The 25,036-nt window shown below is 42.9% G+C and overlaps 1 protein-coding gene across 5 annotated transcripts; it reads left to right on the forward strand.

Moving 5' to 3' along the window:
* The first annotated feature begins 5,584 nt into the window (after positions 1 to 5,584).
* Positions 5,585 to 24,318, forward strand: HNRNPH3 (heterogeneous nuclear ribonucleoprotein H3). Of its 5 annotated transcripts, none has more exons than XM_066619800.1 (10): positions 5,585 to 5,726; positions 18,388 to 18,506; positions 19,016 to 19,154; positions 19,682 to 19,866; positions 20,221 to 20,307; positions 20,704 to 20,819; positions 23,068 to 23,203; positions 23,521 to 23,601; positions 23,683 to 23,772; positions 24,024 to 24,318. In XM_066619800.1, exons 2-10 carry the CDS (start codon positions 18,392 to 18,394, stop codon positions 24,098 to 24,100), a joined length of 1,026 nt encoding a protein of 341 aa, XP_066475897.1. In that variant the 5' UTR covers positions 5,585 to 5,726; positions 18,388 to 18,391; the 3' UTR covers positions 24,101 to 24,318. The 5 variants fall into 5 exon arrangements, with proteins under 5 accessions (XP_066475897.1, XP_066475898.1, XP_066475899.1 ...); XM_066619801.1 differs by having other exon boundaries at positions 19,682 to 19,821; XM_066619802.1 differs by lacking the exons at positions 18,388 to 18,506; positions 19,016 to 19,154.
* The last annotated feature ends 718 nt before the right edge of the window (positions 24,319 to 25,036 follow it).

Below are 25,036 nucleotides of genomic sequence, written 5' to 3' on the forward strand. Positions count from 1 at the left end.
CACCTTTCCCTTTGACTGGCGAACAAGAACTTGACCTTGAGTTTCCTCATTGGACTAGGAAGTCACCTGATGTCCATGAACAAGATATTCCAAAAGCCAGGTGACCCCCTAAATGATCTGGATATGTTATACTTTCTGAGAGGAACCAGGAACATCTGGCAACATCTTCTGGCTTGATCAGAGAAGCCACAAACCAATAAAATGCTGTGATACCTCCTCCCACAAAAGACCTTGTCTGTTTGACATGTTTCTCCATAACACAGAGCAAGAATATGCAGGCAATTCTATAGGACTTGTAGTTTGACAGACAGAGATGTGTGCCTCTTAATGGGACTTTTCAAGAACTGTAAGTCTCAGAGTTTGTTAGTTCCTGCAGACATATCCAGCATATAGGAAGAAAGAGCAAAGAGTGTGCTAGCTGACTGGTAATAGGAGGGAGGGACAAGCACCATCAGAAATATTATCATCTCAGGAAAAGAGGAATTCCCCAAATTATGAACATTCAACTTACGACCAACAAGGAGAATTGAGAGAAAGGGAAGAGGAAGGAAGGGGAAGGAGGGAGAGAGATTATGGGTTATCCCATTTCTGCCCAGCTCACAGGTATACACATTTGGTCCCTGTTACATATATCCAAATTGGGCAGAAATGGCTTAAATGATGTTTTGTGGGCCAGCATTTCAAGTTCCAAACAATCAACTTAAAAATGAACTTCTAGAACACAACTTGTCTGTAAATTGGGGGCTTTCTGTAGTGGTGAGTCAGTGCTGTTGTTAGAATTTAGAGGCCTCAGAACATTCCCATATACGTGAGTGACTTTAACCTCTGATCTCCATAGCAAAACTTATGTTCAGTTTCAGGGACAGGGAACAATGTTTAAAGGGCATGTCAGAGCACATATACATAAATGTTGAACTGTCATGTCTGATATAAAACAAATCAGGCAGCCAAAAAAAAAAAGGAGCTTATACACACAGTCCTAAGGAATACTTTACCCAAGGATCTATTTGTCAGTAGTTAAGCCTCCTCAATTGGGCAGCTAAACCTGCCCAATTGTAAAGGAGTGGGATGGAGTGGCCAGGTGGGTTCCACTCTTTCAATCAGGTAATTGCATAGCATAATCAAACCTCACTTAGTAACTAAGTTAAGTAGCTAAGTTACTTAAGAGGGGGGACCTGCCTAACATCTATACTGGGTAAGATGGTAGAATGCCTCATCAAAGATAGAATCTCAAAACACATAGACGAACAAGCCTTGCTGAGGGAGAATCAGCATGGCTTCTGTAAGGGTAAGTCTTGCCTCACAAACCTTTTAGAATTATTTGAAACGGTCAACAGGCATGTGGATGTGGGAGAACCCGTGGACATTATATATCTGGACTTTCAGAAGGTGTTCGACATGGTCCCTCACCAAAGGCTACTGAAAAATCTCCAGTCAGGGAATTAGACGGCAGGCTCCTCTCCTGGATTGAGACCTGGTTGAAGACCAGGAAACAGAGAGTGGGTGTCAATGGGCAATTTTCAGAATGGAGAGAGGTGAAAAGCGGTGTGCCCCAAGGATCTGTCCTGGGACTGGTGCTTTTCAACCATAAATGACCTGGAGACAGGGTTGAGCAGTGAGGTGGCTAAGTTTGCAGACAACACCAAACTTTTCCGAGTGGTGAAGACCAGAAGTGATTGTGAGGAGCTCTAGAAGGATCTCTCCAAACTGGCAGAATGGGCAGCAAAATGGCAGATGTGTTTCAATGTAAGTAAGGGTAAAGTCATGCACATTGGGGCAAAAAATCAAAACTTCACATATAGGCTAATGGGTTCTGAGCTGTCTGTGACAGATCAGAAGAGAGATCTTGGGGTGGTGCTGGACAGGTCGATGAAAGTGTCGACCCAATGTGCAGCAACAGTAAAGAAGGCCAATTCTATGTTTGGGATCATTAGAAAAGATATTGAGAACAAAATGGCTAATATTATAATGCCGTTGTTCAAATCAACGGTAAGGCCACACCTGGAGTATTGTGTCCAGTTCTGGTTGCCACATCTCAAAAAGGACATAGTGGAAATGGAAAAGGTGCAAAAGAGAGCGACTAAGATGATTACTGGGCTGGGGCACCTTCCTTATGAGGAAAGGCTATGGTGTTTGGGCCTCTTCAGCCTAGAAAAGAGACGCCTGAGGGGGGACATGATTGAGACATACAAAATTATGCATGGGAAGGATAAAGTGGATAGAGAGATGCTCTTTACAATCTCACATAACACCAGAACCAGGGGACATCCACTAAAATTGAGTGTTGGGAGGGTTAGGACAGACAAAAGAAAATATTTATTTACTCAGTCTGTGGTCAGTCTGTGGAACTCTTTGCCACAGGATGTGGTGACGGCATCTGGCCTGGATGCCTTTAAAAGGGGATTGGACAAGTTTCTGGAGGAAAAATCCATTATGGGTTACAAGCCATGATGTGTATGTGCAACCTCCTGATTTTAGAAATGAGATTTTATGTCAGAATGCCATATGCAAGGGAGGGCACCAGGATGCAGGTCTCTTGTTATCTGGTGTGCTCCCTGGGGCATTTGGTGGGCTGCTATGGGATGCAGGGGGCTGGACTGGATGGGCCTATGGCCTGATCCAGTGGGGCAGTTCTTATGTTCTTAAGTTCAAGCACAGGGATGACCGTCATTGTTCCCTCTTATCCTTGAAGGGGAGTGTGCAGAACCATATGACAACTGCTTGGGGCCAGCTCTGGAGTGCTTGGCAATGTCATTATTGTTGGGCTTTAGATAACTGTCATGAATATGTGCAGTTCAGGCCTAGTAGCATTGCAAAGCCTGAACCAAAGTAACCCAGTAACATAGAAGTGGCTTGCATCCTAGCTGCAAGGAATTTACAACTCATGGAAGGCGATAAATGTAGTACCTCAGTAGCCAGAGAGGCGCCCAGGAGTCTCCAGTGGGGAGGGGGAGAACTAGGGGGACTAGCATCCAGCCCCACTTAGAGAAGATTCTGACCTCAAAGGTTTCTGATTGGACAGTTTAAAATGAGTACAGAGTCACCCCATCCTGGTAGCCTGTGAAGTATAAAAAACAAAGCCCAAAAGGGTGTCTTTCTTCTTGGTCTTTGTCTTTTGGTGAGATAGGTGGTGGGTGCACATCCTGCCCCGCCAGGACCATGTGGCCTCATAGGTAACTGAGGATCTACAAAAGAAGCTGACCCAGGTGAGCGTTAGGAAATAATAGACATAGCCAGTTAGCTTTATTATTTTATGCTGATATGTTTCCTAGAAGTTTTTATGCCTCTAGCATTTGCTGCCTTTTGTAACTTTTTGTAACCCTATGTATTTAATAAAGTAAAAATCCTTTTACCATGTTGTTTCATTGTCTATTGGGGACAAAGGTTCAGAATCCTGCCTAGCCGTTCAGCAAGCTACCAAAAATCCTCATTGTGGACTAGAAACTTGAGGACTGAGACTTTAAGTAAAGAAAGTGCTCAGTGCCTACAAGGGATATAAAGCCTAGAGGGTCTCGGTGTCCCTGGACTGAGGCACTGGCTCTTACAGGGTGGTGGCAGTACTACCGAACAGGGATCTTTGAGGGCTCTAGGGTTCAGAACCAACAACTCTGAGCACCCCAAAACCCTGGGAGTGAGACCAAGTATGACAATAACCAACAGTGAATCTGTGTGGGACTTCTAGTTGTGTAGCTTAGAGGGAATGGCGATGATCATGTGTGTTCTGTTGAAGAATCTAACATTGGTTTGCTTGGACAATGTAAGTACATAGTGATAGGGACTGTAATCCTACTAGATGTATCAGGGAATTAATTTTTTTGTTTCTGTTTGTATTCACTGCAAGCCAGCTTGCAAATTTCACTGGTTTAGCTGTGGTGTGGGGGTTCTCTGTGCTTTGGTTTTGAGCAGCATTTCAGCTCCATCTGTTGGGCTTTTTTGGTCATTGAATCCATGTGATCAAGCTTTGTCTCCTTGAATCCAACCAAATTCAGGAATTTTCCATCTGCCTGATTTCTACCTCCCCCCTTCTCCTGTTGTCTTATTTCTTCTGTTTTTGAATTTATGTTGAATTTCTTCCTGATGTTTAATTTCCTCTAGATTTTTAATAAATTAGTTGTGGCTCTTGCTTGCCTTGTTTGGTGCTTTAGGAAGGATTTGTTTCCCCAAGATAGCCTCCCTCTCTCTGTAGCCTCGATTATGGCAACTGACCACTCCGGCTCACTCCCCTTTCAGCTACTGACTCAATTAAAAAAAGGAAAGTGAGCACTAACCACTAGATATCAATCCCCTCAGTGAACCTGCCTTTGCTTGGAACAACTCTTGACACAACTGTAACACATTCTGTGTGGAGCTGAAAATAGTTTGAAAGTTTTGATTAGAATGCTAACACTTGGTTACTATTAAAGGCAAACTGATAGGAGCCTATTACTGGTATCCTGTTCCAACTCTACTAGCTACCAGTTTGCTTCCAGGCTCAATTCAAAATACAGTGGTGCCTCGCAAGACGAATGCCTAGCGCAACGAAAAACTCGCAAGACGAAAGCGTTTTGCGATTTTTTTTGGTGACTCGCCAGACGAATTTTTCTATGGCCGTGCTTCGCAAGATGAATTTTTTTCCTTTTTTTGGTTTGTTTTAAATCGCACTTTGCAAGACGAAAATTTCGCAAAACGAAACGACTCGCGGAACGAATTAATTTTGTCTTGCGAGGCACCACTGTACTGGCTTAAACAAACATGTTTTTAGTCTGCCTTTCATTCCCCATTCATTCTGCTCTCAGAAAAGCTCTCCTGTCCACCCTGAGCCTCTTACTGGTGTTCCTTGTGTCACATCTGGCCTCCCAACCCAGAAGTAGCAATGGTGTCATGACTAGTCACTTCCAGTGGTGCTTTGAATAGGTGGACCATGTGAAGCAGTACGGCACTGGTCTGGTCCACTCTTTGACAGACCCCTTGTGCACATCCGTCTCCTTTTCGTCTCCCTAACTAGAGGCAAAATCGCTTCATATTTTCCTTTTTATAACCTGTATCAATAGTGGTGCCAACTTAGCACATGCTGAAGCTGTTATTGTGCTGCAGTATTTCTCTTTGAAGCACATAAGCCCAAGTTTTTGTAGTGCCTTGACAGCCCAATCCTATGTGTGAAGTAAGTCACATTGTACTCAGTGGGGCTTACTCTTAGGAAAGTGTGCATAGGATTACAGCCCCATCCTATGCATGTCTACTCAGAAATAAATCCCATTATAGTCCATGGGGCTTACTTCCAGGTAAGTGTGCATAGGATTGCAGCCCAATCTATGCGTGTCTACTCAGAAGTAACTGCCATGGGAGTCAATGGGCTTCCAACAAGAGGCAGATAGAACCTCCCTGTTGCAACGGGTGTGACTCAAAGGGCGCATGCGCGCCATTTCAGCGTTTCCCTTCTGCGCATGCGCCCGCCATCTTGAGCCCTCGTGCTCAACGGTCGTTCGCGCTTCCCATTTCCCCCTCCGCGGAGCCACGAGCCCAGCTGCGCATGCGCCGCCGCTCGCCCCTGGGAGACGCTCGCGAGATTCCCGTCGGCGGCGCGTTGTTCTCGCGAGACCTGCGCTCAACGACGCCATCCGTGTCGCCTCAGCCTGCGTAGCTCGGCAGCCTCGCGCGCGTTCAACGGTCTTCCTTGTTCCCTGACGGGGGACGCTCCGCGCTGCCGTTGGCGGGGATCTCCTGGGGAAGTGGGTGAGGTGTCGCCGGTGAGTGGGGAGGCTCTGAGCGGCCGGGCAGCCCGTCGCTGTGCGCCGGGAAGGCTGAGGCGAGGTGGGCGGGCCTGCCTTCTCGCTGCCGTAGCGGGCGCCTCGGGTGGGAGGCGGGGGGCTGGCAGGGAAGGGGTTGACGAAGGTTCGGCGCGCGCGCCAGTGAGGCGTCCGTTCTCTCCGCCGCCATTTTGAGTGTGGGGGGCGGGGGGCTGGTGACTGACAGAGTCTCGCTTGGAAGCGAAGCGCTCTTCAGCCCGCGTGAGCGAACCGCTGCGGCTCCTTCTGCCGCCGCCGGAACCGACGAGGATGGCCCACAAAGGGGCAGGCTGGGGACAAAACTCCGGTCTCGACAAAGGAAGAGGAGACGCGCTGCCCCCTCCGCTGCGTGGGCCTGGCGGGGGTCCTCCCCCCTCTGGGAGAGCGGGCACTCTACACTCCCCCACACCCCCTTTCCCGCCTCTGTTCTGGGCGCTTCTCCGCCCCCCGTAGTGTGTTGGCGACACTGACTGGACTTTTCTCTTCCCCACGTGCCCCGTCCGCTGCACGTGGAGTATTCTGTGACTCCGTTCCTGATCCCGTCCAGCTTTCCAGCACCGCTGCAGCCAGTTCAGCCCCAGGGAAGGGCGCACGTTCCCAGACTCTGAGAGGCCTCTGGGGTTGCCCCTCCACCGCAGGATGCAGTGCACACCCCCTTGACATAGCTGCACCGCCACTGGAGACTGAAATAGGATTGGGCCCTTAGTAGTTAGTTCCATTGAAGCCATAAGAACATCCCTGCTGGATCAGGCCAAAGGCCCATCTAGTCTGGCTTCCTGTATGTCACAGGGGCCCACCAAATGACTCTGGGCCCAATCCTGTCCAGCTTTCCAACACTAATGCAGTCTTAAGAAAAGGGAACAATATCCCCCCACCTCGGTGGTTCCCAACATTTTTTCACTTTCATACTCCTTGGCAGCCTGTTTCCATAAATTGTCCCCATCGTATTAGCCCTACAAGTCATTCTAGTGCCTATGTTAGACATAATGTCTTACAAGGCATTCTAATACAGACCTGTCTTTTTCCATTAAATTCTTTTTGAAGTACCCCTGGGAGTGCACATACCCCTGGTTGGGAACCACTGCCCTACCTGGAGCAGGCCTCCGTGAATGCCCCCTACTGCAGGATGCAGCATATGCCACATTGGCATGGCTACAGCAGCTCTGGAAAGTTGGATAGGATTTGGCCCCCAGGGAGCACACAAGACAACAAGAGACCTGCATCCTGGTACTCTCCCTTGCTTCTGGCATTCTGAGGTAACCCATTTATAAAATCAGAAGATTGCACATACACATCATGGCTTGTAACATGTGATGGACTTTTCCTCCAAAAATTTGTCCAATCCCCTTTTAAAGGCATCTAGGCCACATGCCATCACCAGATCCTCTGGCAAGGAGTTCCACAGACTAACTACATGCTGAGTAAAGAAATATTTTCTTTTCTCTGTCCTAACTCTCCCAACACTCAATTTTAGCAAATGTCCTCTGGTTCTGGTGTTATTTGAGAGGGAAAAGAGCATCTCTGTATTCATAAAGGAGGTGCCCCAGCCCAATAAACATCTCAGGGCACAATCCTAACGAACTTTCCAGCACTGGCATAGCTGTGTCAGTGGGGTATGTGCTGCATTCTGCAGTTGGGGGGCACGCACGGAGGCCTCCTGAAGGTATGGCAATGTTTTACCTCGAAGTTGCATTGCCCTTATGTCAGTGCTGGAAAGTTGGTTAGGATTGCACCCTTAGTTGCTTTCTTGCACCTTGTCCATTTCTACAATATTCTTTGAGATGTGGTGACCAGAATTGGACACAATACTCCTGGTGTGGCCTTACCATTGCTTTGTACAATGGAGTTATAATATTAGCTATTGGTAGAAATTTACTTTCAAGTAAACACTCGTGGTCTCGGTGAAAAAGTCAAATTCCCCTCATCACCATTTCAATCAGAAAAAATAAACTTAACTAAGGTTAAGCCAAGGGTATTTAACAGTGAAGTTTTGCAAAAATGCCTCACCAGTAGTGGTAATGTAGTATAGAACAGTGTTTATCAACCAGTGGTATTTGAGGTGATGTCTGGTGGTACTTGTGGGACCCTCAGACCCTCTCCACCTGGCAGCGAGACCAGCAATGCAACATGACAGGCAGCAGCAGGAAGCTCAGCTTGGCAAGCAGAGCTCCAGTGTACATTTTTTGCAGGCTCAAAAATGCCCTCCTGTCCATGAGTCTTTTACTGGTGTTTGTGTTTGGTCTCCCAGTTCAGAAGTAACTTGTGATGATATCATTGCCACTTACTTCTGGTGGTATGTCCAATAGATGGACCAGTCAAAGTGGTACAGTGGAGGACAAATGTTGAGAAACGCTGGTATAGACAGTAACTGAGAATAAGAAATTAAAAATCAGTACAGAGATACTCTGTTTCCCCAAAAGTAAGATCTACCCCGAAAATAAGATCTAGTGTGTTTTTTCTGAGAATTGCTGAAATATAAGACCTACCCCCAAAATAAGACCTACTTGTGATCAGGGCTGGGGGGGGCGGAAGGGGTCCCTGGGCAGGGGTGGGTGGACAACATGACTGGGAACGCTGTACTCCCATGCGCACCACCTAGAAAGCACCTGCTGTGCTATCTTGGGCAGAGGACACTGAGGAGGAGCTGAGGTGGGAAGCAACAAGCAAGGTAACCCTACCTACTTGGCTCTGAGGCTCTCCACACTTTCCAGGGAGTAAGTCCCATTAACTATAAAGGAACTGACTTCTGATCAGGTAGGCATCCTCTTGGGCGTTGAGGGGACACCCTCTCCATACTTTCCGGGGAGTAAGTTGCATTAACTATAAAGGGACTGACTTATGAAAAAAATAAGAGCTACCCTGAAAATAAGACCTAATGTGTTTTTTTGAACCAAAAAAATATAAGACAGCGTCTTATTTTCAGGGAAACACGGCAGTGGTTCTGTATAATGAAGAGCCAGCATCCACAAAGATTGGTCTGGAAAAACATCTTATCTACTTTATATCTCTTAATCGGCTATAAGGCATTGATGCTGATTGACATCTGACAAGGTCATTACTATTGCTAATCTACTTTTGCTGACGAAAAGAACAGAGGAAGCAATGTAATCTCAGTACATGTCACTTGACTTTCATAGGTAGCTGCTTTTAGTTGAACAAACTTTGAATAGTAGAACTATACTAGGAAAGAACAGACTGCCCACAGGACAGTATTACAATACCAGCAGCTGTAACAAACTTGGTGGTTTTTTTATGGTTTATTCTATACTTTATAGTTTTACTTTATAACTAAACCAAAATGCACTATTAAAATAGCTGCATAATATTGTATAGTTCTGAGACAATAAAATCAGATAATGTAATGTTTATTTTTCCAACAGCTTACCGAATTAACTGTTGTACTGTTTGTACAGAGCTATTTCTGTGAAGGGCAGACTTTCCAAGTGTGCCACTAGATGTTAATAAGTGCAATTCTGTGCCTGTCTGTTGAAAAGTAAGTTCCATCGAGGGCCCAGTCATACCCAGCTTTCTAGTTCTGATGCAGCTGTGCCAGTGGGGTGTTTGCTGCATCTTGCGGTGAGGGGGGTTACAGGGGTCTCCTCAAAGTAGGGGAATGTTAGTTTCCTTACCTTGGGGCAGCATTGTGGGTGCATTGGTGCTGGAAATTGGATAAGATTAAGCCCCTTGTTCAGTTGGGCCTACTTCCTAGTAAATATGCATGAGCTTGCAGCCTTAACTTGCTTTGTTTTTCAGGCAGCTTGCTAATGGAGTGGTATTTCGTTTACATAGAGAAGACAAGGCATTATAATACTGCTTCTTGTAATATTCAAAGTTCTTCAGACTGATAGTGTTTCAGTTTTTTGATTTGCTTGAAGGGTTCTGAAGCTCAGAATCTTTCACACTCTAACCTGCAGATATTGTTCAATAGGGGATATAATATTTGGTTTGTGTCATTGTAATTCATCATTAACAGTACAGTATATTATTCTGCACTGACCAGTAGATATGGCCACATTTCTATATGTTCATGAGTACTTGGAAAAACGCATTACAGGTTGAGCCTACTTATCTGGATTTTCTGTCTGCAGATCTGGCTCAATGCGGATCCCCCCGACCTGTATTGAACCAGATTTTGCCCAACCTGAACCCTCCAAAGGCGACCAGAGCTGTGCTCCAATCGCCGCCAGAGGGCTTTCCGCAAGCGACAGGGGATGTGTGCAGCCTCTATGGTCTTTGGAAAGGCCTCTTGAATGACTGGAGCAGAGCACCAGTCACCTTCAGAAAGTTTAAGGGGCCGAAATCTGCGATTTGCTTATCCACAGTTCTCTGTATCCGCAGGGGTCCAATAACTGAACCTCTGTGGATACCAAGGCCCTACCTATATATCTTTTTTGTATCAGAATGAATATGAAGAATGAATGGAAACTATGTTCATGTTAGCCTGGGGAAAGGTGATATGGAAATATTCTAAATAAACAGTTCCAACTACAGTTTGCAAATAATGAACACTTTCATGAGATTTCATATGTAGATACCAGTGGGTTTTTTTAAGGCTGCAATCCTAGCCACTCTTACTTGGGAATAAGCTCAGCTGATTATAGTGGGACTTACTTCTGAGTAGACATACATAGGATTGGGATCTTAGTATATGAAAAGATGAACTCCAGTTAACTTGCTGGTATTAGCTACAGTCTAAGGTTTCAGATAGAAATCTTGGCTGGGGAGTTGTAGATCCTAGGCTAGAAACGGAAGGCTGCATCAATGTTGGTAGAATAGAAGCATTCTGTATATAACATCCAACATGGTTTGCCTGCTGCGTACACATCATGAAGAATCTCTGGAGGAGTTTTTTTTTTTAATTTGTAGGATAAATGGAAATCATTGTAGTCCTGTGCACAGGCATTCTAAAAGCAACCAGTGAATGCTGCAGGTTTCCTCTTTGGGATAAATCTCCCCCAGATGTAGGCAGGGCCAGAATCTTTCATTTTTGCTTTTGATGCTGCTCTTCTGTGTTAGAAATGTTTATATTACTGTTGTTGCCTTGGCTCTCCATTGTGACTGAAAGGCAGAGTATGAAGTACCAGTAAATATTCCACTCCCAGACTTAGTGTAAGTAAACTGCTCTTCCCCCACCAGCTCTAATTAAACTTCACATTACTTGTGGTTTTGCTTTCCCAGTTGGTGGGGAGTAGTTTACTTTATGATGTCCAAGTGGTATTATCCCACACAGCAGAAGGCTGCAATCCGAACCACACTTTCCTGAGAGTAAGCCCCATGGAACAAAACAGGACTAACTTCTGAGTAGACCTGGTTAGGATTGTGCCCACAGTCTGTTACTTCAGGATACTTTGAAGCACCTTTCTAATTAAGGATGCAGTGAGGAATGTGACATTCTTGCATAAACCTCTATAATGCAACTGTCACTTTGCTGAAGTGAGTTTAAACTGCAGGTCTGTACACACACCTGGGAATAAGCCCCACTTAACTCTGTGGGATTTACTTCTGCATAGACATGCATGAATAGGATGTACAGTCAGACCTCAGTATCTGCGAGGGATCCATTCCTGGACATCTCAGATTTTGAAACCCCCAGATAATGAAATCCATAGGTTGGTCCAATATTACTTCTGAATGTGACCAAAGGTGTTCTCCGTTCGTATTTGGAGGTGTTTCTGAAGCCCACAGAGGCTGTGTGCAACCTTTACAGGCCTCAGAAAACACCTCCAGTCGTATCTGGAAGCTCAGGTATGGCACTCCACTGTGGGTGCAATACCTGCGAATATCAAATCCATGACTGGAGTCAGGACCCTGTACTGTTAGGTACTTTTTCTCCATGGATAATTCTTTTTAGAGGAAATAAAAAGTACCTCTGATAATGTGGATCATGTTAGAAATGATGCGAACCCAGGGCCTGTTGGACAATATATACTCCTCTTTAGGATATACAGATTATGGACACAAGGTAGGATAATATCTAGACACCTATGACAGGTGGAGTTGACCATAGAGATTAATGTGGATGTTGTGAACACATCCTTGTATCGAAAAATAGCAAATTGTGTATATGTCAGTTAAATAAACAATTTCTGAAACTTTGTGGGCTGAGGACACCATCACTAGGAACTCCATCTTAAGAAAAAGCTCATTTTAGAGAACAACAATAGGTTCAAGTGCAGGACCCAGAAGAGTGCATTCAACCTTCACATTAGTAATGTGTGACACACAGGAGAGCTGGTTTGTTTAGCTTCTCTAAATAAACTTTTATTTTTGAGGATGTGGCTTTATTCAAGCACAATCAAGTTTACTCACATGGTACACTGTTGTCTTTTAATAATGTTACTTTCTCTAGACTTCTGAAGGAACTCCAGAATGTCTGAGACTCCAGCCTTTATAAGTGAAACTTGTACTCACTTTCTCAGAGAGTACTGGGAAAGATTCCTTTGTACTCAGTTGCATTGCTGCCCTGACTATATGCTTCCTAGATGACAGAAGATTTAAATGCACCTTGTTTGAATTGCAAATTAAGGAGAGAGTATTCCTCTCAATTTCCATGACTTCAACTGGCATTATGTTAATTAGTGGCATAATATCAAACCTAAAATAGAAGGTATTCAGTGGAAGCTTCCCTGCTTTCCCAGTTGATAGATTTATCTGGAGAACCATGTGCTCTGTGGCCGAGATGGAGCTATGAGAATAGCTGATTTTTTTAGGAAATTGGTGAGGTGGTAAGGGGGAGGCAGGAACAAGTATATCAGCTTTCTGTACCATTTTGCTGCATTGATGTCTTCTGCCACTTCACAAGGAAACTTGTTAAATCAGAGACTTTTCTGATTCTGTTGAAATGTGAAGAAGTTATCAGTTAACCATTTCTTTGTATAATTTGTTGACAAAACTTCCCAGTCCAAAATCCACTCTGCTTGGTCCACCTGTTGACTGCCAAGTCAGTCCACAGTGTTCAGAGTACTTTGATGATACTTTGGTTTCAAGAAGAGAAAATTACACTGTTCACTTAGACACTGTTCACATGTCCTCATTGCCTCTTGATGAAGTGTTTGGGATCTGATTCCACCATGGTGACATTGTATATCACCATGTTTTTGTCCATACCATTACATGGTTACATGGTAACTTTGTATTCTTGGAAGAAAGTTCTTGAGACAAAATTCAAATTTTTCTGTTTTGAATTCTCACTAACTTATGCTCTGTGCTTCCCCTTCTGTTGAGAGTCACTGGGCTGTTCTGCCACCTTATTGGACTTCACAGCCTAAACGTGGCATCTCAGCCTTTTGTCTGACTTTTGGACAGATTGGAAAGATTTGTTCACCTGTAATAAAGGATCCTTACATAATTGGGGAGATTTAATTATATAGGTACTATTCTGTGGTTCTGTTTATTCAGCAGGATCCATTGTGGGGTTCTTTCATACTAAGTGGCCTGACTCCATACAAGATACATTGAAACCTTTCAGTTGTGTCAGGAATATACAGATAATGCTCTGATGTGTGGATTAATCGTGTCGGAGGCATTACTTTTGTTTCAGAAAAGAGGAAGAACTTACTTAGGAATGTGTTCATGACCCATTTATTAGAAGTTGAGGGGCTCTCGTTTTTGCTGAACAATTGTATTTTTGCTCCTTGGAGGCTTCCTGGTGTCATATGGGGTGGGTAAGTCTAGAGCAGGGGTGTCAAACTCGTTTCATACAGAGGGCCAAAGTTAGCATTCAGGACTTCGGCTGAGGGCCGGAAGTGATGTCATTAAGCAGAAAGTGACATCATTAAGCAGCTAATGGCCAGAAATCAGGCCCCCTTCTCATGTAGAAACTCATTAACTGCAAATTAAAGAAGAGGAAGTATGCAAATCTTGATCATATTTCAAGATTTGGGAAAGCCCAATTTTCATGTGTGCTGCCATTTCAGCTGTAACACTTCAGCAGCTGAGAGCCTGAGGGCCGGATAAAAAGCTTCCGGGGGCTGCATCCGGCCCCCGGGCCTTATGTTTGACACCCCTAATCTAGAGCTTCCTTTGTGTGGGCATTTGAACTTGGACTAAGTTGGACTGTGAGCCTCCCACAGAGTTAGGTGACTGGTAAGAGCATAAGAACAGCCCCACTGGATCAGGCCATAGGCCCATCTAGTCCAGCTTCCTGTATCTCACAGCGGCCCACCAAATGCCCCAGGGAGCACACCAGATAACAAGAGACCTCATCCTGGTGCCCTCCCTTGCATCTGGCATTCTGACATAACCCATTTCTAAAATCAGGAGGCTGCGCATACACATCATGGCTTGTACCCCATAATGGATTTTTCCTCCAGAAACTTGTCCAATCCCCTTTTAAAGGCGTCTAGGCTAGACGCCAGCACCACATCCTGCGGCAAGGAGTTCCAGACTGACCACACGCTGAGTACAGAAATATTTTCTTTTGTCTGTCCTAACCCGCCCAACACTCAATTTTAGTGGATGTCCCCTGGTTCTGGTATTATGTGAGAGTGTAAAGAGCATCTCCCTATCCACTCTGTCCATCCCCTGCATAATTTTGTATGTCTCAATCATGTCCCCCCTCAGGCGTCTCTTTTCTAGGCTGAAGAGGCCCAAACACCATAGCCTTTCCTCATAAGGAAAGTGCCCCAGCCCCGTAATCGTCTTAGTCGCTCTCTTTTGCACCTTTTCCATTTCCACTATGTCTTTTTTGAGATGCGGCGACCAGAACTGGACACAATACTCCAGGTGTGGCCTTACCGTTGATTTGTACAACGGCATTATAATATTAGCCGTTTTGTTCTCAATACCCTTCCTAATGATCCCAAGCATAGAATTGGCCTTCTTCACTGCCGCCGCACATTGGGTCGACACTTTCTTCGACCTGTCCACCACCCCCCCAAGATCTCTCTCCTGATCTGTCTCCTGTCTCCTGACAGACAGCTCAGAACCCATCAGCCTATATGTGAAGTTTTGATTTTTTGCCCCAATGTGCATGACTTTACACTTACTGACATTGATGCGCATCTGCCATTTTGCTGCCCATTCTGCCAGTCTGGAGAGATCTTTCTGGAGCTCCTCACAATCACTTCTGGTCTTCACCACTTGGAAAACTGACTGGTGACTCCCTTGACCTACTGGGCCATTCGCCATGGCTCCCCATTAGGGCTGCAATCCTATACAGGTGGGCCTCTTTATTTGCAGATGACATCCGTGGATTTGCCTTACTTACTTAAATCCGTGGATTTGCCTTACTTCGGATGCTGGAGCCCCAGATCATCCCCCTTGCAAACCTTCCACATGCGACCGGAGCCTTGCTCCAGTCGTGTCCAGAAACCCTTCTGAGCCTCAGTTGTGTACCACTGTGCATGGCCTCTGAGGCTCAGAATATCGCACAGAGCTGTTTTAACATGACTTCTGGTTTCCTCACAGTGGCATGCAACCTATGTGAGGCTCAGAAGAGCTCCAGATGCAACCCATGCAAGGCTCCAGTTGCATTTTGATTATCTGCAATTACTGCAGGTAAAGCACCACATGTAGACTGTATAGAGTTGCAGGTTTTTCACAAGGATTTCACAGTCCCATCCCCTGGGAGCCACAGCTTACAGTTTGGGATCTCTGGGTTAACTAATTCTTACTGCATGCAGACTACCTTGTTGAGTCTTGGTTTTTCCCTCGGTTAGGCATCTCCATTCTTTTCTCAGTATTTGAACAAGAAGTTTAAGAAAGGTACCACTATGCCCCGCTTTGTTATCATAGAGAACACATTTGCTTTTCCTAGCAATTTATAGTTAATCATTTTATTTTAGTTCTTAGTTGTAGGGATGCCCTGGAAGCTTGTGCTAAAAAGCCCTGAGAAAATGTCTCATCTCAGCAGGGCCTTGGTAATTGGCCCTTTTTTCTTTCATATGCTTCTGAACCTCCAACTGATCAAAGGACTGCTAAGGAGCCCTTTTTCTTGTTGACCTGGGTTAAGGAAATCCGGTAGAACGTTTTTGACTCTTTGGTCAGTTCAGTTCAGTTGAATGGAACTTAACCTGGTGGCTGCAAAGTCTGTTCCATACCTTGGTCTTTAGGGCAGGGTTGTGGAAAATGCTGTTGCTAGAAGAGCGCCAGCTTGTGTAATGGCGCTTGTGGTTTCTTGGTTTGCTGCTTTTGTGCCTCTTTATTTGCCTTTTCAAAATCTTTGCTGTTCTGCATGTTGCTGACTTGTTTCCCCAGTCACTGTGTGGGGAGGTTTCTCTCATGAAAGCATGAGGTCTGGAATGCCTTCTGTACCTTAGTTCCAATGAAGAGGTTTCTCATGCATGGTCTGAGGAAAGAATAGCAAATTCAGCAGTGTGCTTTTCCTCTTCATTTTTCCTGAGGTAAAATTCCTTCTTTGCTTTTGGGTATCAACAGTTCCCCTCACTAGGTTTGATGCCACTTGGTTAGAAGGGCTCTCAGCAGCCTCTGTCAGGTGCCGCAGCTGAATAAAAAAAAGAAACAGCAGGCATTTCTCCTGTGGTTTCTGTCTGTAGTAGAGGCAGGACTCTGCCTCTCCTTCAAGGCCTAGGAGTTTTCTGGAGGGAGTGCTAGGAGCATTGGAGAAGGCAAGAAGCTACATGTGGGTTTGCCTCACTGTTTGTCTTCAGAGCCTGCTCCAAGTCAGAGAAGACCCCATCTTTCCTAGCAAGCACGAGGGTTTCGAAAGAAAGGTAAGGATTTTTCTCACAGAGAGCCAGAACAAAAATTCAGTTATGGTTTGAGAATTTTCTCAGGATATGTTCTGCTGTAGTCTTCCACTTGAAAATGCAAACATGTGTTCAGAGAATTGAGTTGTGTATCTGTGGGAAATCTTAGGTCACATGACTTGGACCAGGTGGAGAAGACTGCAGTCTAGGCTTGGGAAAAGAATCTGCAAGTCAATTCTGTGGACTAACACGGATGAAAATATTCAAGTGGAATTGCAACTGGACAACAATTAAATAAAAAACCACATGAGAGCATCAATACCATATAATAAAAGTAACTTTTGTTCTGATTCTTAGCTGAGATTTTTTTAAAATAAGAAATAGCAGATATTTCTCCTTCTGTAACTTGTCCATACTTCCAGGCACGTGAAACGAGACTGCCTCTCCCTCAAGCCTGATTGCCTGAGGTAGAATTCTGATACTTGAGCAGTAGTTGGGGGGGATGACTAAGTAAGCTAGCTGATATTTGTGTATTCTAGTTGGCTATCAATTCCTTTTCCTCTTGGCTTCCCTAAAGTATCAGGTAGGATGAGAGATGGGGGCGGGGAAGAACTTTATTGTTGGTGTATTGAAAGGGGCTCCAGTGCAGGGTAGAGTTTTGCTATTGGCTTCTAGGTGGGAGCTGGCCTACACTGAAGAAAGGAAGTTTCCTCCTCCATGGTCTGTTCCTGTTCTAGTATGGAGAGAAATGTAGTCCTGCCTGCAGCAGTAGTAGGAGCTTCATCCCCAAACCCAGTGTTTTCCTCCAGTGCTTTCCTTCTATCAGCTGTCTACTATTAGAAGTCGCATAACTTGGTGAACAAAAATATCAGAATAATTTCTTAGTACTTCTATTTGAAATTAATTTACAAACCCTGTGAAAGGTTTTTTTGGATATAACTAGCATAACGAAGAATTAAAGTATATTATGTGAAAGACTATCCCTATGTTCTGTTGTGTTTGCAAATGTGCACCTCATTTCAGACTTGCTTTCCTTAATGTTTGCTGAACAAACAAGCATGTAGTTCCTAATCTTTCTCTGTTGACTATGCTTTGTGTTCATATTTATTTAAATGTATATCCTGCTTTTTCACTTTAAAGAGTCTGCAAACAGCTTTCAACTGAAGTTAATTACAGCCATCTCTGCTCAGTGTTGCATATATGCAACAGGGATCAAATGTATACACCTGTGGACTGGGCAGAAATGGGCTGAAAACTCACATGTTTGGCTTGTCTGTCTTGTTTGTTATCATTTCATCTTAATAGTGAAGCACAGCCTTTTATATGTCCTCCTTGCCCCCCTGCTAACTGAGTTTTGTCCTCTGCTCCTGCCCTGAGACTAGGATCTCTTGCTTCCCATCTGCTGCCTCAGTTATCAAGAGCTCCAATCCTGTGAGTTCCTGCAGGAATATTGCCTTGGCTCTTAGCTGGCAGTGGAGAGAAGCATGCATGTGGCTTGTGTAATGGCAGCAGAAAGAAATGTGCATTTGGCTTGTATGCATGTTAGAAAGTAGTTTTACCAGCCTCCAGCACTGCGAATTTTGTGATTCGGTATACAGTATGTGCTGAATGTGTTGGTGCATTCCTGGGCTAATGTGAGAGGAGTTGGGGAGGTTTGAGTAGTTCCCCAAGCAGTAGAATTTGTCTTCCTAGATAGATGTAGTTTAGAGGACCAGATGTCTTGAAATAGCTATGTGGCAGGCAGCATGAGCAGGTCATGCTAGTTGTTCTGTATGAGTTAAAGACAAATGGCAGTTTGTAACTATCAAAGCATTATGCTTCATGCAGCAACTGAACAGCTGTTGCTTTCATTTTTAATGTTTCAAGATATTGCTAATGTATGCAGTCCTGCTTAGGAAGGGGTGGGGGTAAATCTTGATTCTCAAATGCTGAATTTGCTGTTTATGTTTTTTATGGTGTTTGATTTTAAACAGCAAAATGGACTGGGCTGGGAAACATAATGGTCCAAATGATTCATCTAGTGATGGAACAGTACGATTGCGTGGTCTGCCATTTGGCTGCAGCAAGGAGGAGATCGTTCAGTTCTTTCAAGGTAGCTCTAGTGTTAATGTCAAGTGACTTTCAGTGTTTCTATGTCTGCAAGATTGATATTTGAAATAGTTTAATAACTTATATTAGCTATTTCTGGGGGTGGGAGGGGGTGGGATCAGTGTGTTTAAATTTTAGATTGCTAAATTTGGCATTTGTGTTTAAATACTACTAAAAGTTTAGAGATTGCATTGGCAGTGCAGGATATAAAATTTACACATTTAGATACCTTGCTATGAATCAGAATTTGGAGTATTTAGTTATTACATCATGTAGTATAGGTGGGCTTCTGTGATGTTGCTGTTGCTTTGTAGTTTGAACAAGAGATAGTAATAGAATGTCTAAACCCATAAATTTTAATGAAAGATATTTTAGTGTGTGTATTTGGGTTAGGTGGGGGGGAACTATTTTCTTGCATTTGTGTAGATTTGCTTTAAGTATTTTCTACAGATGGGAATGTTTCAGCCTTTAACACTCTTCCCCTTGATGGGGTTATTTGTCCTTGGGTTAAAGGGTTGGAAATCGTGCCAAATGGGATAACATTGACGCTGGACTACCAGGGGAGAAGCACAGGGGAGGCCTTCGTGCAGTTTGCTTCAAAGGAGATAGCAGAAAAAGCTCTGGGGAAACACAAGGAAAGAATAGGGCACAGGTGGGGATGGAGAGTTTGGGATGGCGTTAAATATTTTTTTGGGGGGTGGGGGTCAGTATTGCTTTTGGGGGGTTGGGGAGCATAAATTAACTGGCTATTTAAAAAAAAAACCTTATCACCCTATAGTTAAACTTGGGAAGTATCAAAGATGTGGTGGGAGGGGGAAAATGGTGATACTATGTAGCTTGCTAAAATTTGGCTGTTGCCATTTTTGTGGAGGGTGTTCTATGATAGCCAGACATTTTTCAAAGATATTCTTGTTGGGGTAGGGGGGGGACTGTGATTCAGAGTTTTTTTGTATTTAATGTGCAGCTAGAAGTCAGTTAAAAAAATCAGAGAAATTAATGTTTTTGCATTTAAAATTCCTAAAGTTTAAGTGACACTTGGAAAAATGGTGTACACTTTTTTTGAATGCTGCATCTAAATGTAGAATTCAGAGCATTTGTGCAATTTGTTACTGTAATTTTTTTGAGACATCATATACATGTATTCTTACATTTGTACATTGATGATCTTTTTTTACTCAGATATATTGAGATCTTCAAAAGTAGTAAGAGTGAAATCCGAGGATTCTATGACCCACCACGAAGAATGATGGGACAGCGACCTGGACCATATGATAGACCAATGGGAGGAAGAGGGGGTTATTATGGAGCTGGGCGTGGAAGTATGTATGACAGAATGCGTCGAGGAGGTGGTGGATATGACGGTGGTATGTGTATCTAATGACTGCAGGCTCTTGTCATTTTCACGTTCCTGACGTTTTTGTCAAGAAATACAGAAATGACAGTAATTATAATACATACCAAGTCTGAAATCTGGATGCGTATCAGTTATTTTACCAGCCGTGTGACTAAAGATTGAAAAGGTATGGAGAGGCACCTGAAATTAGATTTTGAATGTGGATGAAACTTGGTTTGCATGTTTTTGAGCCTGATCGCTTTGATAACCAAAAATCTGTCTTTATATTGGATGTCAAGAAATCTTGATCAGATGCACTGTGTTAACATCTATAATGTACTTTAAAAGGCCATTTCATAGTATGTTCACTTCTTAAATCTCACAGGATATGGTGGCTTTGATGACTATGGTGGATATAACAATTATGGCTATGGAAATGATGGCTATGATGACAGAATGAGAGATGGTAGAGGTAAGATCAAAACACTTTTAAGAGCCATCGGGCTGCTTCATATTGGCTTCCAAGACAAAGATCACATTTGTTTTCAAAGTATTAGTAAAAATGTGTAGACAAAGATTTCAACAGAAGTGACAACTAGATGAAGGCCCTTCAGAGACAAAATGTTTTGAATTCTTGAATGTTGTGTAAGTTCAAGTAAGTTGTAGAAAATGCTTGCTGCTTTAGAGTTGCTGTTCCTAGCAAATGGAATAGGTTGGAAAACAGTGCATATAGCACCTCCCTAAAATATAGGAATAGTAGTAGTCGTATTTGGCACTCTAATCCACTCGGGAGTAAGTGTACATTGGAAGTGCATACCCTGTACTTCAGCAAGTCGTGTACTTATGGGAATATGTTTTATTTTTTTAGGAATGGGAGGCCATGGTTATGGTGGAGCAGGAGATGCAAGCTCAGGTTTTCACGGTGGTCACTTTGTTCACATGAGAGGATTACCATTTCGAGCAACAGAAAATGATATTGCTAACGTAAGTTCTGTGGGCATACATTTCTAATTGATCCAGGATTCTTCTCATAGCAGGTTTACTTTTTCCATGCCTGAAATCAAATATATATAGTCATCTTTTAGAATGAGATTTAATGCAGTTGCTGTATCTTGAATTCTTGAGATTAACATTTTCTTTTTGGCTATCTTGTGAGGAGATAATAGAAGATCCATTCAATTTTTCAAACATCTGTTGGTGGCTTCTGTTAATATTTGAAAGTTTTGTGGTATGAACTAGTGGTTTCATGTTGGAACACTGCAGTAAACCTGAAAACCAGAGTTATATCCAAAGAACTGCATGGCCAATTTCATGCCAATTTCATGCACTTAATAGTGATTTGACCTTCTGTTTATGGAACAGCAGTCCCTGTCCCATCCCTCCTAGCCTGCATAGCAAAATTCTTTTGAAACTGAAGAATGTTTGAAAAACAGCTTAATGTTATATAGGAATATCAAGAGAAGAAGCCAGAATTCCACAGTGCATGCCCAAGCAGCTAAAGCCTTTTTTAAAATTTAGGAAGGTATTTGATTGACATTGTGGGCTGACGCTTTTAATGAGATGTAATTTTAATAGTTTTGTGTGATCCTGGGGTCTTAATGTTTTTAGTATTGTTTTAAATTTAATTTGTTTAGGTTTTTATTCTGTGAGCAGCCTTGAGTATAAGAAAAAGACCTACAAAATTGAGGGTCAGAAAAGTTTTTCCCAAACTTTATGGTGGTTTGATATGAATTTGGGGTGCCGATTCCAAAAATGGCAACCGTTTTGCCCTATCACGTCTAGTTTTGCAGATACAGCCTCATTAGTGAATGGTTCAGGCAGCTTCCTCATGAGGAAGCTGCTTGAACCATTCACTAAAGAGGCTATGCCTTGTCTCCCAGACTAGGCATGGTAGGGCAAAATGGATGCCAGTTTTTGAATCGGCACCCCATATATACTCAGGAATTGGTGCAACATTTAAGGAAGCAAAATGTGTGTTGACCTGTGTAATCTTTGGAGCCAAGCTAATGAATCTCATATGTCCCTTTGTAATCGGAGAAAGCAATAGTACTAGTACAACAGCAAACAGATGTTTTAGAGAAAATCATTAAAATGATATAAAATTACTGAACTCACAATATTTGCATTTTTTTCTGTACAGTGCTAGCAAATGAGTCTTAATTGTTGACACCATTTATTATTCAAGCAACGTACTTTAGTCATAAATGTGAGCTGTAGCAATTAATTTAAACAGAATGTTCATATTCTTCCCCTGAGTTTAATATAGAATCCGTAGTAGTTGCAACCGGAAAAGGCTTATGCGTTCAAAGCTGCATTCAGGGTTGAATTTCTTAAAATATGGTTTTGTGACCAGTTGCTTTTTGTGCTAAACATTTATTGCTTTATAAATATTCATGTATTTGGAGCTTGAAAACTTCAGATGAAGAGCTAGCTGTGTTAGCATGGAGACTTTGCATCATGCAATGCATTGGACTAGTATGTGCGCAAATACTTAAGTGTATGTGCAGATTAGAACTAATGGCCATAAATTATGAACGAGGATTTCCCTGGTTCAGATCTTGCCTCTGCTATGAAGTCACAAGATGGCCTTAGAAAGCCTCTCTCTCTCAACTTGGTCTCCCCCTGGAGTATATTATACACACACACACACACGCCTCAGCTTCCGTGGGAGTTGTTCCTGGTACCCCTGCAGATACCAAAACTCGCAAATAATGAAATCCATGGGTCAGGGTCCGCAGACCTCCAAATGTGACCAGAACTGTGCTCCTCCTGGAGGCCTCCGAACACCCTCCAGATGTGACCATCTCTGGTCACGTCCAAAGGGTACATGTCAGTCCAGCCTTGCAGGTTCAGAATCCGGCAGATAGTTAGATCTGCGGATACCAAATCTGCAGATAAAGAGGACCAACCTGTACATTACAGCACTGTTATAAGGACTATAGCACAATAACATGTGTGAAGCACTCTGTGCAGTCCAGAATACTCTATAGTACAAATGTATGTTTCAGTTGTTTGCATTCTGCTGTAATAATCAGACAGCTTTTTTATTATGGTGGTTCAGAGCAGATCAGTGAAGTTGCGTGAATAGAGTAAATATGCATGGAGGACTATGACATCCCCTGATGTTTTGTTAATAAAACAAGTAAAATGGACCTGATGCACTTAAAATATTGCTGAGAAAATATGAAGGAAAGTTCCTGCTAAGTATTTACTTCTTGCTGTTCATCTTTAGTTTTTCTCACCACTGACTCCTATAAGAGTTCACATTGATATTGGAGCGGATGGAAGAGCAACGGGAGAAGCTGATGTGGAATTTGTGACACATGAAGATGCAGTGGCTGCCATGTCTAAAGATAAAAATCATATGCGTAAGTCATAGCAAATATTGGAGGCATTAAAACATCAGTCTTGGTGCTTGTGTACTTGGAGGTCTAACTTGTTTGTAGAAATAGCATGAGACTAGGGCTGTTAAGGAAATGTTAATTTCCACTTAACACCTGATTTTCAGAAAAGTCTGCAAGGGAAACAATGTTTCATGTTATGTTAAAATCCTTTCTGCCCAGCCCACAGGTGTACACATTTGATCCCTGTTGGGTATATGCAGTGTTGGGCAGAAATGGCTTAACAGAAATAAAATAGAATCTTATCACTCAGTAATGTACTTTTCTTATTCCCTTTTTAAAAGAGCATCGATACATTGAGCTGTTCCTGAATTCAACTGCTGGAGGAGGTTCTGGAATGGGAGGCTATGGCAGAGATGGAATGGGTATGCTGGGTTTCAGATTCTGATTTCAAATTGCATACATACAGGGTCCCTAGATGCTTAACACTTAACACTGTTTTCCAGATCAAGGTGGTTATGGTTCTGTTGGAAGAATGGGAATGGGCAGCAGTTACAGTGGAGGATATGGTACTCCTGATGGCTTAGGTGGCTATGGTAAGTTTATTTAGGTAGGCAAATTTTGCTGAACAGAATAATAAAGTACTAGTTTGTCATCTTAACAGGTACTTCATATAATGAGGAAGCTACAAAAAAGCTATATGGTAGCCCATGTGCAAGAAAGACAACTAAAAACAAGGCATACCTAGTTGTTAATTATATTAGATAGTTATACTTCATTCCAATCTCATGTTAGCTTTTTAACACAAATATGACCTTGAGTATAAAGCATGGTTATTACTTTGCAGGTCGTGGCAGTGGAAATAGTGGTGGCTACTATGGGCAAGGCAACATGGGTGGAGGTGGATGGCGTGGAATGTATTGAAGAGTGACGTGTCTACAAAGCATATTGGAAGGAAACCATACCTGGTCTACTAGGCTTTCTTACAAAACTTAATTTCTTTTGTATTGAAAACTTTATAATGACTGAAGGAATGTGTTTTCCCATTATTTGGTAAGCAACAGATTGTGATGGGGAAATCTGTTTTCTGTAGGTTTTATTTGTTGCATACTCTGACTTTAAATAAATTTTTTATATTCAAACCACTGATGTTGATACTTTTTATACTAGCTGCTCCTAAAGATATGTTGCATATTCCAGAACTCTGTTTGTTTGAGATTTGGTTTCTTAAAGCAGTTGTACTATAGGTTCCCATTACAACATTCCATATGATGAAACCACCGTTTATAGTTCATTTGTTGAGATTTGAGATGAAAAGCATAGTTACTTTTAGTTAATCTAATATAAACTGCTTCACAGTGAAGACTAATTCCCATAGCAGAATGTCTCAAAACTGTGCTGGGCATGAAGACTGTGAGTTTAAAGTTCTGGAATGACCTAATGCACAACTGCTATATAAAAAATATGGTTGATGTCTGAACTGTTTGCATGCCAGAAATTCTCTAACTCCTGAGTTGTATGTTAAGTATTGGTACACATCTTTGTATCAATCTTCATACATGTCCTTGGCAATCAAATTTTCGGATAAGTTGTGAATAATACTATATGGGGAGGAAGCATTGGGCAATTTCAGTGGGTCAATAGCAAAATCCATAGAAGTCCAGAATAGTTTTGTTTCCTAGAAATAAAACTTAGGAATGTTGTTCCTATTGCTGAATAGTCCCCTGTAAGGATCACTTTTGAGAAGACCTGCCTAGCAGACACTTAACAGAGCTTGGACAATTATTTCAATTACACAAATATGTGGTCCTCTTGCTGTGCATTTAACATGTAAGATGTTTGGATGAAATATTGTTTAGA

This window comes from Tiliqua scincoides, chromosome 3 (assembly GCF_035046505.1).
Source record: "Tiliqua scincoides isolate rTilSci1 chromosome 3, rTilSci1.hap2, whole genome shotgun sequence".
Lineage (NCBI taxonomy): Eukaryota > Metazoa > Chordata > Lepidosauria > Squamata > Scincidae > Tiliqua > Tiliqua scincoides.